A 17,461-nucleotide genomic window follows, 5' to 3' on the forward strand; every position below is an offset into this window, starting at 1 on the left:
GGAAAGACTGAAGGAAAGAAAGACAGAAGAAGGAAGGAAGTACTACATTAAAAAAAAAAAAAAAAAAAAAAAAAAAAAAAAAAAATGTTGGGATGGATGTTAACCCTTGCTGAGCTGCTGACCTCATAGCAGTCATAATGAAGGTGTGCATGGAACACACTACAAGACTCGTATAAGGTACAGTTTATATTGGTTACAAAACAATGGCCAACAGCCATACCACGTTGAGTGCACCACTTTTTGTTTGATCAGCGGTTAAGCAACGCTGGGTTTGGTTAGTACTTGGATGGGTGACTGCCTGGGAACACCAGATGTTGATGGTATTTTACTGCGGTAGGTGGAGGCATTCACCATCCACTCACTAAATGTAGTGCTGCTTTGAGTATCTGCCCTTTCCTCTCCTCCTTTCTTCCTCTTGTCTTTCTTTCATTCTTTCTTTCCTCCTCCTTCTGCCTATGGGTGACTTTACACTCTCTCTTCTGTCTTTCTTTCCTCTTCCTTCTGCTTATGGGTGACTCTACAGTACACAGAGTGACAAGCCAAATGTTTTCCTGCACACCAGGAAACCATTTACTATGCTGGGTGGTAACCATATAACCAAATTATGGCACCTGGTGGTTCAGTGAGTAATTAAGGCACTCCAATCAGACTGAGCCAGTGCAGGTTTATATCCATTAGGTGGTTGGGGTTTATTGCTCACGTAATGCCACTCAGGGATGAGTGAAGCTGGTCACTCTCATCTTAAATGTCAGGACCAACTTGCCTAGCCCCGGGCTCCTATGCTCCTCATGGGACAACATAGGATTGGATGATGGATGGATGGATGGACAAAAAAAATGACTCAGGGGAGATAAACTACCTTACAAAAATCAGCCCTGCAGGAATTAAAAATGAAAGTGAATCTGCGTTGCCCCTCACTGCATAACCCTGTTTGCTGTGTGCACATCTGCTAAACATCATGAATCATCTGGATACTTTTGTTTTCCTACCTAATACTAGGATGAGGCAGGATGCAGAAACAATAACAGTGGGAGAACTATCATCATCACTATCACCTATCATCAATCATTACCATCATCACCTATCATCATCACTATCACCTATCATCAATCATTACCATCATCACCTATCGTCATCATCATCACCTATGAACAATCGTCATTATCAATCATTAGGATCCATTTTTCCTACCTAATGTGTGAGGAAGGAGACAAACAATCATCATCATCATCATCATTCGGACCTCCATTCCCACCCTAGGGCAGGGTGAGGAGTAGCAATGTCCAGACAGCCAAAATTTGCCCAATCCAATGGGTCACGCTTCCACTCACTCATCATTCAAGCCCCCGGAATGCTGGCTATATCAGATACGCCAAAAACATTCACCATGTTCTGTAGCTTCACATAAACAGAAACAATGAGAAGAAAAAACAGTGGGACAACTAAACTACAGTATCATCAATCATTAGAACCCTTTTGCCTACCTAATAATTGTGTGGGGCAGGATGCAGGAAAAGAAAGAACATTGGAAGACCTATCATCATCATCATCATCTTTTTTCCAACTAAGGATGGGATGAGGTAGGATCCTGAAAAGAGGAAAGAAAAGCTATAAAAGTGGGAAAACTATCAAAAGCATGTCTATGAAATCATCATCATCATCCTGACCCCTATTCCCACAAAGATGGGGTGAGGTAAGGCTGAGAAACAGGGAAAGAAAAGTATGAAAACTTGAGACTTATCATTGTCATCATCACCATCACCACCACCACCCCCATCACTACCACCAACCCTATCACCACCACCACCACCACCATTATTTTTCACCTAGAGATGGGATGAGGCAGAACCCCGAAACATCATCATCATCATCATCATGACATTTTTCCTGGCAAAAGAAAAGAGCTAGGTAGGATCCAGGAACAAGGAAACAGAAGCATGAAAGTGGCATTACATATACATCGTTATCAATTTATTACAACATCAAATTTTAAACATGGAATTATTATTAAAAAAATTCACATTCTTATCTGTAAATCATTACCAGTATTAGGTAAATTTTCTATCTTCATGAACGTACAAAATAATATGGGTAGCTAGATAAATGTGCTAAAACTGAACCACAACCTCATTTTATTGCAAATATTGTATTAAGAAGTGTCACCTATGCTCTTTTTACTCTAACTTGGCCAAAAACTGCTGTCTCCCTGCTGCCTTGTAACAACAGATCAACATTACAACGTGGTGCTGATCACAAAGAGGTGCTGTGGAAAGAATGTGGATAGGCAGGATTGTCTTCCTGTGCTGTGGAGTTATGCAAAATAAACTAGAAAATGGTGAAAATCTGGGCCAAGTTAAGGTGAAAGAGTATAGTAATAACACTATTTATTCACATAAATTTATCAACAGCCTGATGTCTTAATCTCACAAGAGGTGGCCACAAACAAACTGCCTCCACATTACCCTGTCTGTCATCAAGCTGCCCTTTCTCCAACACTCCTCTCCCCTCTGATATATCATATAAATAAAGTTAAAAAAATAATTTACTGGCACTTTATCTTTAAGGTAAGTTCAAACTCAAACTCTCTTATTCTTCACTTGGATGGTCTTACTGGTACATACAGAAAAAATGACTGCCCTTCGACTTTCACTTCATCCAAGGACAGCAAAGGCATGGGATGTCTTAAAATCATCATAATCACCACCATCATCTCCAATGCCTTGCTCCCTCCTGTGAACCTACTGGTAGGGGATAATCATAACAGAATTCCATCTAGGCTACTTTGTCATCACAGTCTCAAACAACCCTCTTCCTCTTTACTCACTCAGACATTGCTCTTCCTTCTCACTCACTCTCTCTGATAATCCTTTTCCTTCTCCTCCTCTCACTGTATCAAATACTCCCCTCCTGTCACTCTCATTCTCTCTGATAATCTTTTTCCTCCTCCTTTCTCGCTGTATCAAACACTCCCCTTCCTCTTCCGTGTCCCTCAGCAATATACTTCTTGACTGTCTTCTTCCATACCATGTAAGGTCTTCTTCTCCCAGTGTTATTTTCCTCTAACTTTCATAGTTCCTTACATGATAATACATAACAAAGATTGAGCAACATTTTTTAGCACAAGCACAAAATAAAATCATATGTGTAAACTGGCATCAGCAAATTATTCTTACCCAGAAGCTTACTGCAAACATTGCAACATAATACTTGATTAGATCAGCGAGTTAAGAAATTCACTGAAATAAGACTGGCACAGAATGATACACTATACTATACTGCCATTAGTAGAAGCAGTAGCAGTTGCTGTTGTTGTACCCCCGGGTTCATCTGAGATGTGAGCCCAGTGGACTGCAGGCTGAAGCTGCTCCCCTCCTGTTGCTCATCCTCCTCCTTTTGAGAGGATAGGGAAGTAGCTGATGGATGCTTGTATAACCAGGCAGTTAAGCTGCCTGTTTATATCACCACCACCACATGATGACATCCCTCTCCAGCAACTAGGAGAAACTGGCAAACCAGCATTATAGGCAGCAATCTCACTATGACGATATATTTCTGTAACTCAGTCTTGCCGTTTTCAGACAAGTTCTTCATAGGGTTAATGAAGGCTGTACTTAACCCATCCAGTTCAAAAAGTAACTCTAGAGCTGAATTGTACTGTCTGAGGATAACCTGAAAAAAATTAAAACTACCAGGCGTACACTATTACTGTGACGGGATTATGGGGTAATTTTAATATTATTACCTGCGGACTAAAAAATAAAAAAAGTCACTGAACTGGATGGCATAAAGACTTGTGTGTGTACGAAAAGAATGATTTAGAGAATAACCTATATGTGTAAGCGTTGCCTTGGCTACCACTCCAGGTGTACTGGGTAGTTGCCGTCCAGACAAGCTGTGCAGTGGCCGGTGGGGGTGTTGTTCTTGGTCACAACACCCTCTCTCACTGCCTTCACTAAACCATCAATGCTCAAGTACTCCAGGCTGTTTGCTCCTGTGTGCACAAAAAACTAGTAAATGTCCAACACCAAGCAATTTATGGACCACAAACATTCTGCACATAACAAATACTCAACAATCATTATTATACTTAACACACTTACCTACAAAACTGGCCAACTCATGTGGGGGTTTCTTATTGGCCAGCAGCTCCCCTCGTGTGGGTATGTTGATGCCCATGTAGCAGGGATAGTGCAGTGGTGGTGAGGCTACACGGATATGCACCTGCCAACATTTTATCCACTGGTTTAAGATGTACACACTGAAAAACTAAGGATAATTTTTCTACACAGTATCCAGTTGCAAGCACACCGGCACACACGCACACACACACACAGTTGAAGCAGCCTAATGATAGATCTGCTGGCAGTTTCCCATACAACAATCACCCACCAACACAACCTAATGTCTTATACTCACACCAGCAACATTTTTTTTTTAAGTCACTGCCAGTTTCATCATCCTCATCCTCTTCTTTCCCATTCTCATCTTCCTCATGCTTATCCTTACTTTCATCATCATCATTCTCTTCATCTTCTTCCTCATGCTTATCCTTACTCTCCTCCTCCTCATCATCATCATTATTATTATTCTTTTCTGCTCTCACTTATCCTTACTCTCACCATCATCACCCTAATCCAAACCAACATTCCCTCTAATAAAGGTTAAATTTACCTCTCTCGCACCAGCCTGTCGAAGCAGCCTGATGATGGGTCCGACTGTGGTTCCTCGTACAATGGAATCATCCACCAACACAACCCTCTGCCCCATCAGATTCTCACTCAGGGCACCAAACTTCTTTGCCACAGCCAGTTGTCGAGATCGGGTGTCTGGCTGGATGAAACTGCGGCCAACATATCGGTTCTTGCACAGCACCTCCACATAGGGGATGCCAGACTGGAGGGGAAAAACAAAACAATACTGCACTACCATCACCACCATCGTCCTGACATTTTATCCCACCTAAGGAATGGGGTGAGGCAGAATGGAAGCATAAAATAAAACATACAGATTCATGGAGATTTACATGACAATAACACAGCATGCAAGAGTGTTTAACCCTTTTATGCTTCCTTGATGGCCAAGTGTATTCAGACTGGAGGGTTGACTTGACGATACCAATTTTACCCTAACTTGGCCTGGATTTTCACTCTTTTGCAACTTATTTTACATAGCTCAATGGCAGAAAAAGGCAATGCTCTGGCTCTACAGACTTCTCACTGCACTTTTTCATGACTAGCACCATACTTGAGTGTTAATTTATCGTTACAACTCAGCATTCAAAGAAGGGAGATGGCAATTTTAGGCCAATTTAGGAATAGAGGGTACAGCACCAAGGGGACTCATTCTAATCATGTACTGTACCAAAGAAGTATCGAATTTAATGCAACTATGAGCTATACCCCTTTTACTCTAACATGGCCTAAAGTTGTAATTTCTCCATTTTGAATACCGAACTGTAACAACAGATTAACACTATGGTGCTGATCATGAAGAAGTGCCACGAAAAGGATGTAGAGCTGTAGCATTTTTTTTTTTTTTTTCTGCCACTGAGCTACATAAAATAAGTTGCAAACGGACAAAATTCTCACACACATTAAGGTACAAGAGTATAGTATTCAAAGTAGCCTAGTTCTGCCAGATAAAAATAAACTGACCATACCTGCTGAGAGAATCCTATAGCAGCAGGTGTGGCTGACTCAGGTACAGTGGATATTATGTCAGCTTCAACAGGCGCCTCCATGGCCAGCTGACGACCACACCTTCGCCGCACACTGTACACCTGCTGCCCTGCCAACACAACACATATCACATCACCAGACAAAGTACTGTTTTAAGGACAGTACTGTAAATCCTTACTTCATACTGCAGATCATACTTGCATGTACCGGCCTTGGTCACCAAATGATGGCTCTCCACCCTGCCTAAAAATTGGGGCATTCAGTGAAAATTGTGTTAAGTGTGGGTTGTGCTGCAGCTAGATTATATTCTCAGATAATAAAATCATAATCATGACTGAGAACAATTATCAATATGGGTTTAAAGCTGTGACCTGGAGTACGGTATCAATATGCATTCAAAGTTTAAGTCCTTCAGCTAAATTATGAAAATTGTGATACATGTACTGTACACTGAAATCTGCATTAGTGTGACTTACTTCAACTCTCACCCGTCACCGCAAATCCTAATCACTTAATAATGAAAACTAACATGAAAAGTGTTGCCATGTTGTTTTAAAGTGAAAAATATGTTAGCTAAGTGAAAGTGTGTTAAATGAGGAACTGCTGTACATCCACTCCCCCATTTTGAAGAGCAGGACCAGACTGGCTTCAGGTGTAGGATACAATTTAATGATTGCATTCCTTCATGACTCCACTCTAACTCATCTTATCATTCTCATACTACCACACATTCTTCCACGACACTACACTCCATGACAGGTAATTAAAAGGTATCCCCAGGCTAAATACAGTCATCTGGTGGCAGCAGGCGATAAAGAACTGTTCACTTCTTACATGGGCCTCAGTAAAGCATTATGAAATACAGTCTGGCCCAGCAGTTATCCATTATCCAATCTGTCTTCCACAATTGTAACCCGATCATATCGCAAAGTTGATCTGTAGACACACTTGAAGATACAGAACACCAGAGGAGTTATATACAGTATTTAGACTGAAGATATTATTAGCAAGTGTCAAAAGAGAATTTATAATGAGGATATACTGTAAACTAAGCCACACATCCACAGTACAAACCTTCAAAAACAGAGTCCGGGCGAGCAAAATAAACATACTCGAAGATACAGAATGCTGGAGGTGGAGCTTGAAGGAGTTCTGCGTGGTTTGAGTGGTTGGGGTCCTCGTGTGCAAGGCTGATGGGGCGAGCTGCCTTGGGACGAGGCACGATGTCCAGTGATCGCACTCCCTCGGGACTCAATTCAACAATTTCACCTGGGTATACCTGAGGCAATTAAAAAATAAGAATATCATTATTCTCATAACATAAATACAGTACATACTGGTATGTCACAAGGTTGAAAGGGTTAAAAAGAAGTTACATATCACTGTACCTCTTTACAACCATCACAGTACCAAAGGAATGCACTGCTCAGACAAAAATGTTCGGAATAAAAGAAAGAACTTTTACTATACAAGCCCCCCCCCCCAATTTTCAAAGAGCCCTGTAGTCAATGGGTGCAGTGGGTGAGGGATGGATCAATTTTCATCTTGGGTCTCCTTGCTGTAACTGACTGGATGGATCTCTGAGGGAGTGGGGCAGTTATACTTCTGTGCCAAAAAGTCAATTGCTCAGCAACTTAATGAAACAACTTTAAACAACTGACTATAACAGCAATCATCCTGGGAAGAGAAAACTTGGTGCATGGTGCTGAAGTGGGTTGTTGTTGTAACTCCAGGTTCATCTGTATGTGAACTCTTGACTACAGACCAAAATTGCCCTACTCTTCCAGTCCATCATCCTCTTTTGGGGGGAAAAAACAGAGACAAGGGATGTTTGTATAACTGAGCTGGCCAGTGAAGCTACCCTTTTATAATGATGCCACCTTGTGAAGGCATCATTTCCAACACCAGAATGACTTACAACAGGAAAACATGCAGCCCAGGCACTAACCTCCCGCAGCAGTGTAGCACCCACTGACTGGAAGGCACATGACTCCGAGCTCAGTACCCACCCCAGTGGCTTTGGTGATCCTTGGTTGCCTGTGGGATTTAAACATAATTAGCTCTGGAAGCAACTGTAAACTATCATCCATCATCATCACTCTGACCTTTTTTCCACCTAAGGTTGGGGTGAACTATGATCCAGAAAACAAATATGGGAAAAAAACAAAATATCTGTAATTATTAAGAGCATATCCAGTGAGTTTGGTCAGTCATTCACACATTAAAAGCCCTGGAACCTTGGACCTATATGTATGTATTTCCTTATTTACTTGCTATTTTTATTATTTTTTATGGGAGGAGGGGGGATTTTCTTCATAGATGCACTTCATATACACCTGCCAGAGAGTCAGTCTATCGATTATCAACTTAAAAAAGGAGGTACCAAATCCTTGTCATGCATTCCTCACATAATTTTTCCACCAACCTAATCTGTCAGCTCTCTAGCCTCTTCAAATTCTATACCTCACTTTCTCTCTTGTTTACCACATCCATCCATTTTCTTGGCCTAACATAGTTCCTACCTTAAAACTCACTCACACACATGATACAGGTATTCTCTTACCATCCACATCTTCCACAAGCATAAATCATCCTATGTAGTGGTATATTGCCTAATGGGTCCCTCATACCATATAGCTTCATGTAACAGAACCAAAGAGAATGCTGTTGGTGCAACTCCCATGAGAAGAGACACAAGAGAGAAGACAGGACAGGAAGAAGTGGGAGAGAGGGAGGAAGGATGGACAGAAGGGAGGAGGGATGGTAGGACAGGGGCGAGAGAGAGAAGGCGAGGAAGGAAGAGAGAAAGGAAGGAAAGAAAGGAGAAAGGAAGAGGGGAGGGAATGAGAGAAACTTACCTCCAATATCTTCAACAGGCATTAGTCGTCCTATACACAGTGGTCTGTTGCCAAATGGGTCCCTGATACCATACACCTTCTCCCCATGTAACAACACCAGGGAATAAGCTGTTGGTGTGGCTTCCATCAGGTGGCGGATACGAGCACCCCAGTCTGGCCCCGTCTTCTCACCACGGGGGGGCATCTGGGACAGCATCTGCGTGATCAACTCAGAGTCTGACTGCGTAGACAGACCCACTCCACGGTCCAGTACCTGACGACATGCACTGACATAGTACAGCCAGAAAACATTATAATTATAAATCATACATTAGTACAAAAATGAAATTTTATGCACTAAAGAGGGATGCTTCAACACAAAAGCTGAAACTTCCCCAAACTATAGCTGTGTTTTTGTTGTCCAAGCTGACGGATCGGATTCGAGGCCATCTTCGGTGAAACCAAGCTGCACAGTTATTTGTCAGCCAGAGTGATATGAAGCCAGCCAAAGCATTTGTCATCGAAACCAAGACCGTCTTTGTATCTAACCCAAGCGTGGTCGGGAGCAGTCTTGGTGCAAGTGAGAATGGCCAGCAAGGACACGTAAATGATAAATATCATGAAATTAGCACGATGTACATTAAATTAGGATGCAGGTGGCTAATATCAACGACATATAGAGCCAGTTTGGCTACATGTAAATTGCATATTCGTCAGATGATCGTCTTCAGCAAACCCCTCTGTTCACTTTGCGATTGGCACAGAATTTTTCAGTTCTACGTATCCTGGGCTGTTTTTGCAGACAGAAACCCCAAGCACCCTAAGACACGTTTTGAATCCCAAGCTCCAGCTTGGACAACAAAACACGGCTTATGTGACAGGGTAGTGAATTGGCAGGTTCACTTATCAGCTAACTCCCTTTTATACCTTTGTTATTGTAGCCTCAGCCCTCATCTGGAAAAATTCATAGACTGCTGCTACAGTTGCCTTCTGACAGTTCACTATCCTTTTTTCAGGGGATGGGGAGTGAGTTCAGGGATATTTGTATGATGGTTATATTGGTGCCACTGCAGGGAGTGACCCTCTCCAGCAACCATCGTGCTTACTGACAAGGTTAAGCAACAATAAAGGCAAAATTATGGCCACCAACTTACAGTCTTGCGCAGATCAACAGCATTAATAAGCTCTCCATTGTGTGCCGTTGCCAGAGGTCCATGGCGAGTGTGCACTACAAAGGGTTGAATGTTGGAGATGTCCCGTCCTCCAGCCGTAGAATACCGAGAATGACCGATACCAGCATTTCCTGTAATCCATGTCAAGTTAGCTACAATCATCTACCGTAATAAAGTGTTACGTACAATACTGCATTACTGAAGTTACCTGAGTACATACATGAACAGTACTGCCCAAGAAAGAGCAATGTGTTGGAGATGACAGTGAGTTTAAATGTTCCTGTACACCTTTCCACTATGATGCTTTAACTTTCATTCTGGGTACGGGATATGGTTGGCTGCAGGATGTGGTTGAATTCAAGTGCATCAAAGGCATGGATGAATGATGGATGAGGGTTATACAAGACATTCCAGCAGATGTGCCTCTGGGTTGATGAGGAACAGGTGATGATCTGTGCAGGTGAGGGAGCTGAATCTAGGGTCAGAAATGAATGGATGAAATTCTTAAAATATACTTAATACATGCACACAATGATTATGACAATGATGATGATAAGAAGGAGGAGAAAGAGGTACAAAAAAAATACAGTATAGCTGATACAAGTCAACAATGATGAGGACGATGAGGACAATGATGATGTTAACAATGAATACAAATTACAATATCATTAATAAATGAAGACGATGATGACGATTGGGAAGAATACAAATAAAAAAAAGTGAATAAAAGACGATGGAGATAATTTTACTGACAATGGTTATGATGATGATGATGATGATGACAAAGACAATGATACGGAGATGATGATGATGATGATGATGATGATGACAAAGACAATGATACGGAGATGATGATGATGACGATGATGAAGATAATTATAAGGAGATGATGATGATGATGAAGATAATGACAAGGAGATAATGACAATGATGAATGTTGTGTCAGTCATTTCACCACCATATAAACAACAATTACCTTTAAGTTTGGCAAGCTTGTCATCGGTAAATATGGAAGCAACCAGACCGACGCCTTTGGAACAGTTGAGGCGGTTGCTGTCTCGCCCTTCACTGGTCACTATACCTGCACTCTCCTGACCTCTGCAACACAAGGAATTTGTGAAAACTGACTCCTTCTGGTTTAACAGAATTTATGCTTGGTAGTTTGCATCTCTTATCCAATCCCTGCAATGTGGTTCTTGATTTAAACAAATATATAATGAATCAACACATAAATACAATAAAAAATAAAACTAAAGTAGCTAGATACAGTTGCTCTTCTACGATACTATACTCACTCATGCATGTGATATACCTTAGGAATTCCTCTCTAGTTTATAATATTATACCTAATACTTCATAATGGGCGAATGGCTACACCCACAAAGTTATAACCACTAACTATATGTAACTGTATTTGCAGGTGTGTGGCATGACCTACCATCTTTTGTTGTATCAGTATCTTACAGTTGATTGCATACTTGGAAATACAACAGATATACGAACATACTCTAGAGAACACACGAGTCACACTTCCTCAGCTATTTATATATTTATTTATTTACGGTGAGAAAAAGGAACCAATGGCTCGAATAGCACGAACTCTTTCCAAAAAGTAAATCGTCCGGTGGTAGCAAGAACAAAAGACCAACCAGCTGAAGGAGTTACAGCCTTTTCATGGTCTGGACAACTCAGTTTCTGAAAGTAGGTTCTGATCATAAAGTAATCCTTTTAATTATACAAGCATGGTGAAGTAGTAAGCAACCAGTGTGCTTAACTCCGCCAAGGCCAGTGTAATTTATGATTTTCTGTTGTAATTCAACGTTGGGTCTGGTTAGTACTTGGATGGGTGACCACCTGGGAACACCAGATGCTGTTGGCATCCCTGCGTGTCAAGTGGGGTTGGTGGAGGATTAGTGCCCCTCCCTGTAAAACAATTAACTCTAAGCCATTGGCCACCCCGTCTGGGATACATGGCGTCTGGCAATGAATGAATGATGAATGTTGTAATTCCTCTTTCCTGGCTTGCAAACGAGTACTTTTACAGCCTCACTACGAGCTTAGTATGTCCTCTTACACAATTTCAGGGCACTCCCACCTCCCACCGCCAATAATATTTTATTTACCCTATTCCTGCATCCAGGCAAATATGGGTAGATACCAAAGTACACACACACACACACACACACACACACACACACACACATTTTCCTGCTTCAGCTGCCAGTTAAGCTTGCAGTCTCACTCCCTCAGCCTTCCCCCGTCGCATCCTAATGCCTCCGATTGCCATTCTGCAATATCCCCCACCTGACTTGCATTGCTTTCCTTCTGCCCTCCTTTACTGTGATGAAGTTAGTGTGACCCTAATTATACACTTTGTACATGCGTGTATACCCGTAATGAGAGAGAGAGAGAGAGAGAGAGAGAGAGAGAGAGAGAGAGAATTGCGTCACTGAGTGATGGTTATTGAACAAATTCCAGAGGCACGAGTGAATCTATGTTACCTGGTACTTCATAATCCAGTACCATTCTTCATTGCGCCTTTGTATCTATTTTCAAAGTAATGATAAGTACACTGAATAATATTTACATCATCATAAGGTGCCCCAAGGATCACAACACTTCGTTCCTTTCAAAATGCTAAGTGCTTTGGGTAGGGCGATTTTCTCTCTCTCTACGGCCACACCAAACGCGACGAGAGGGGCGACTTGAGCGGGAAGGGATAAGGCGACACGATAAAACACACTAAATCCTAAGTGGGTGGCCACACTGAATGAGCGGGAAGGTTTGTCGCCCCGCTCACCCTCCACGCTACGCGATGCAGCATGTTCCAAAATGTGGCGCACTGCACAGCGACATCCCCACTCCCCAAGCATTTGCGTCATCATGCAGTCGTGCTGGCACTGCGCGAAGGGGAAGTTGGGTTCTGGTAATTAAGTCTACTGAACACCCTATTGGAGCCGTGTACCACAGGAGAGCTGTGTGGGATCCAAATGATCCACTCCACAAAAATACTGGAGTGTTGAAGAAACACTGGGAATAACTGCATACAAAAGGTAAATTATAATCGAGCCTTATACTGTCATACGATTACATAAGCAACGTTTGTTTCACTGTTGTTATAAAACCTATCAATGACCATTTATGTCTAAAATTCAAGCTAGTATTTAGTGCTCTATTCCCTTTGTTACGCCTTAAGCTTAAAACTAGTAAACATAAGTGTATACAGTATATGTATGTGTATATGTATATATGTAATGAACATCAACAACTTTAATATTTTTCAATACATAAATCTATTACATATAATTCAGTAGACAGTGAACTGCCCAGCAGGTATTTCATTATAGGCATGCTTTCATCTGTCGCCCGCTTCCTATTTAGACACGCATCGCATAAGAAGGCCGTGCCCGTACTCTCGTTGGGTAAGGAAGCTCCCAGCACCTCTTCCTTAGCGATTTATTTTTGGATATGGCTGGTTAATATCCTTTTGTACGTTATCCAGCTTAACAATTACCTCCCCTGGCTACTATATTGGGCAGTAAGGGGAAAAGGGTTAAAATTTACACCACATCATCATCATCATCATCATCCGGACCTCCTTTCAGAGGGTGAGTAGTAGCACTGTCCAAACACACACAATAGGGATATATATATATATATATATATATATATATATATATATATATATATATATATATATATATATATATTGGTTACATACCGGACTAAAATGAGTGAAATATTTACTGCTGTATTTCTGTATTTAATTACCTATAGACGTGACTGGGTGGACACAATGGGTCTGCAACGTATTCCATCCCTGACCAGATGCAAAATAAATCGCTAAGATGCTAAAAATCCCCCTACGTCCACCATACGTACTAAACTGAAAACAGCAGCGTAATAAGCAAAATATACCGCCACAGAAGTGCAAAATAAATCGCTTGGGAAAAGATGCTTGAAATCTCCCGACCCAGTGTAATAAGCAAAATTAACCGCCATGGAGTGCAAAAGACATCGCTGGGGAAAAGATGCAGAGAACAGCAATACGCAGAATAAATCCCCAGGAAATGCAAAATAAATCGCTCAGAAAAAGATGCAAAGAACAGCCATGTAATAAGCAAAATAAATATCCATGGAATATTGCTTGTTCTTGGGCTCGCCTTACCCAAATATAGGTCTTTCACACTAACTTGGCCCAGAGTTGTCCTTTCACAGCTTATAAAGTTTTCACGTCGGTCGATGGCGGAAAATGACTATCACAGCTCTACATCCTTCACACCTTCGTTACTATCTTCGTGTTCTAGTGTTATTTTCTTGTTCAAACTCAGCTTTGAAGACGGAGAGAAGGTGTTTTCGGCCAAGTTTACGTAAAATGTGTATGGGCTGTGAGTACGTGGGTATAGGCCTAATTGTTGTGTAAACAGCTATAACTTTATCACTCTTGTGGAGACAGAAGTAGGCCTACAATGACGAGGGTGTAGCTACAGCATACTTGAGGGCACCACACCAAATTTTAAAACTCGGAAGAAGGTACTGCATTTGCAAGAGACGGCACACAACTTACTCATCATGGAGGGAAGTGACTGGCGGAGTTCCACAGCGCTCAGTGTTGGCACCAATTATGCTTTTAGTGTATATAAATGACACAGAGAGTAACACTGGAAATGAAAGCTATCTAATATGTTTGCTGATGATGCAAAAATACAAAGGAGAATTACTAACAGACTCTTGTACTGAGCTACAAGAATAAAAAAAAAAACTTCATGAATGGAATAATACAGTACATTAATGGAAATCAATGTGGACAAGTGTCATGTAATCAAGTTTGGTAAAAGTGGAAATAGACCAGACTGGGATTATAAGTTAGGAAGTAAAACCCTACACATAACAGAGAGAAGGACCTCGGTGTGATAATTAATAACAGGCTATCTCCGGCTGACCACATCAGTGAGAAGGTACGGAACATGTATACACTGCATGCAAATATGAGAATAGCATTCACATACATAAATGAAGATATACTGAGAGATAACATCATCAGACCAACCCTGGAGTATGCATCAGCAGTATGGAATCCTCATCTCAAGAAACACACAGAAAAGACTGAAAAAGTTCAACGGGCCGCTACAAGATGGGCTTAAAGGGATCTAAGCTAAGAAGAAAGTCTAGAAAAACTGGATCTGCCAACATTACAGAGAGAAGGAAAAGAGGAGACATAATTATGCTATGTAAATGCACATCAGGGAAGGAGAAAATAGACATAAATGAATAATTATATAACCTATGGGGAAGCATCATCATGAAGACACTGCAAAAAACTGCATAAAATGAGAGGCGATAAAGACGTAAGGACATTTAGTTTCCCATATAGGGCAATTGATCAGTGGAATGCACTACCGAATGAAAGATGTGCCAGAACTGTTCACAAATTTAAGGATATGTATGATAAAAATGGTTTAATGCACGGATCAGTAGCAACAAAGTCAATTTAAGCCGAACATAATCAAAGTATCAATGAATATGTACAAATCACTGTTACATTCATCACCTGTGCTGTAGTGCGACCAGGCCGAGATAAATGACTTGTGCCACACTGACGCTGTCCTCTAGGGCATCCCTGGCCAACACACACCCGAACACACCACACGCCTCTCGCAGCTCACCACCAGCAAACCCATCCTCAATCCTCCCTTCATCCCCTCTCCCTCTACCAGTCTCTTGGGAGTTGAATGACCAATCTCCTAATTTATCCTCACAGCACACGGGAGTATTCATCGCTTACTCGCTGTTTTATTACTGTTTCTTATAACTGTTAAACCTTGTTACGTCTACAGATACATACTTCGACATGTGTTTTCATACTCTGTTCCATGTCACTTTTCAACAACACTTTCATATTCATCGCTATCACTTCATTTATATCCAGGACTGATAAGCGAAGTTCACAGGGCACCACATGGGATTATCTTTAAAAATTAATACTGAAGGCACACCACGTTAGTCACGGGTCTGTGTTGCTTCCCAGTACATCCTCCTACTATTTCGTCTCAGCCACAACTGTGAGTCTGTGAACCGAACAGAGCTGCCACAGGCCCACCAATGCCGCTGTCAAGCTAAGGTTGAAGGTTCCCAGATCCAAGCATCGCTAAACGTGCTCACAAACATCGAAAAATCGCTACAACAAGAACTGAAATGTTTAGAATATTGCTTGGATAGTGAATTAATAAAACATCACTCAAGCTATAAAACATACACTGCACGTCACTTGATTGTTCTAGACATAAAATAACCGCTAAACAGACGTGGGTCTCTACATCTGTCATAAAAGAGCTACACTGACACCATCCAGCGTCTTAGGTCGGGCACGCAAATCTTCAGGGCCACAGGCAGCGCCACAGCATGTACTCCATGACCACTTTCATTTGTAGGTCTATATACTGTACACGTGTACTCTGCCGCACATCAAATGCGCGCGCGCGCTCACACACACAAATATATATATATATATATATATATATATATATATATATATTATATATATATATATATATTATATATATATATATATATATATATATATATATATATATATATATATATATTATATATATATATGTAATCTATGAACTTGGAAGATTTTTTTTTTTTGAGTCAGCGGGCACAAGCCATAGCGGACATTTAAACTTGTACTGTACCGATAACAAACTCTGACATTCAATACATTTCATCTTTCCCATGCATGATTCTTCCTACACTCATCCTTTCCTCATTCGTGCTTGTCCAGCATGGGAATGGAAGGCATGCTGCGGACCTCATAAACTTAAAATACAAAGGCATGCTGCGGATCTCATAAACTTAAAATACAGAGACAAATACAGACGTGTGCCACAGCTTATTAGAAAGAGCCTAGTGTTGGCAATGCCTCTGCTGAGAGAGAGAGAGAGAGAGAGAGAGAGAGAGAGAGAGAACATTGACCACTACCAAGGTCATCTGGGCCAGGGAAGGGTACCCACCAAACCAGCATCCCAGAATCTACGAGAACACAGAGCGCCAGACTTTCCCTGCTGATCCCCCATAGGCTATTTGCAAGTCTTTGATAACCCCCTTTCCCAACTCCCAAAGGCGGCAATTCCTCTTCTTTGGGAATAATTGTACATAACTTTAAATTCTAGAGGTGTCTCCATTTACCCGTACTTTTTAAGGGGAACGGAAAGAAATCTAGCTGTATTATGGAGTTTTACGAAGTTCTGGGACTAGTATAGATTTTGTATTTTGCCCATTACACCTTTTTGTGTGTCCGAATCTGCGTATGTTTCACTGCCTGTTTTGTAGTCCTGCTACGTACCATTACACCTCCATACGTCACCACTTCGGCGCTGACACCCACCGTCCATACTGAATTCATGCTAGGGCTGCCTCATGTAAGACTGATGTACCGTACTTGGTATTAGCGGGGGATATTTTTACGCGTCAGCAAGTTTTCTGGTAGATCAGTAAAGTCTGCTTTATGAAACCCAGATCCTCAAATTGTTCCTTGGCCCAGCTGGGGTTTAAACCTGGCTTCATTAAGACTGCAGGCGGCAGGCCGACTCTCTCCGGACTTCCTGGGGGGCAACTTTATCCTGTAGTCCTCCAGGTTGACAACAACTGGCCAATGTCAAACTGGCCGAGGTTTGACGTTACTTTAAACAAATCATGCCGGCAAACTGGGTGAGAGTTCAAGGTTGTGGCGGCATCAGCAACAGCCACACATTGTCTACCACCCCATGTG

At 41.6% G+C, this 17,461-nt stretch overlaps 1 protein-coding gene and 1 pseudogene across 1 annotated transcript; one reads left to right on the plus strand and one right to left on the minus strand.

Moving 5' to 3' along the window:
* Positions 1 to 206: 206 nt before the first annotated feature.
* Positions 207 to 323, plus strand: LOC145418499 (5S ribosomal RNA; annotated as a pseudogene).
* A 3,465-nt stretch (positions 324 to 3,788) lies between these two features.
* LOC145418465 (amidophosphoribosyltransferase-like) lies at positions 3,789 to 15,468 on the minus strand. The gene is made up of 10 exons (XM_080286883.1): positions 15,239 to 15,468; positions 10,664 to 10,785; positions 9,670 to 9,818; positions 8,537 to 8,789; positions 7,627 to 7,715; positions 6,753 to 6,957; positions 5,660 to 5,787; positions 4,672 to 4,893; positions 4,101 to 4,221; positions 3,789 to 3,991 (listed from the first exon to the last, which is right to left on the minus strand). Exons 1-10 carry the CDS (start codon positions 15,463 to 15,465, stop codon positions 3,852 to 3,854), a joined length of 1,656 nt encoding a protein of 551 aa, XP_080143009.1. The 5' UTR covers positions 15,466 to 15,468; the 3' UTR covers positions 3,789 to 3,851.
* Positions 15,469 to 17,461: the final 1,993 nt, after the last annotated feature.

Source organism: Coenobita brevimanus, chromosome 114 (assembly GCF_032717465.1).
Source record: "Coenobita brevimanus isolate Jiangsu-jjx chromosome 114, ASM3271746v2, whole genome shotgun sequence".
Lineage (NCBI taxonomy): Eukaryota > Metazoa > Arthropoda > Malacostraca > Decapoda > Coenobitidae > Coenobita > Coenobita brevimanus.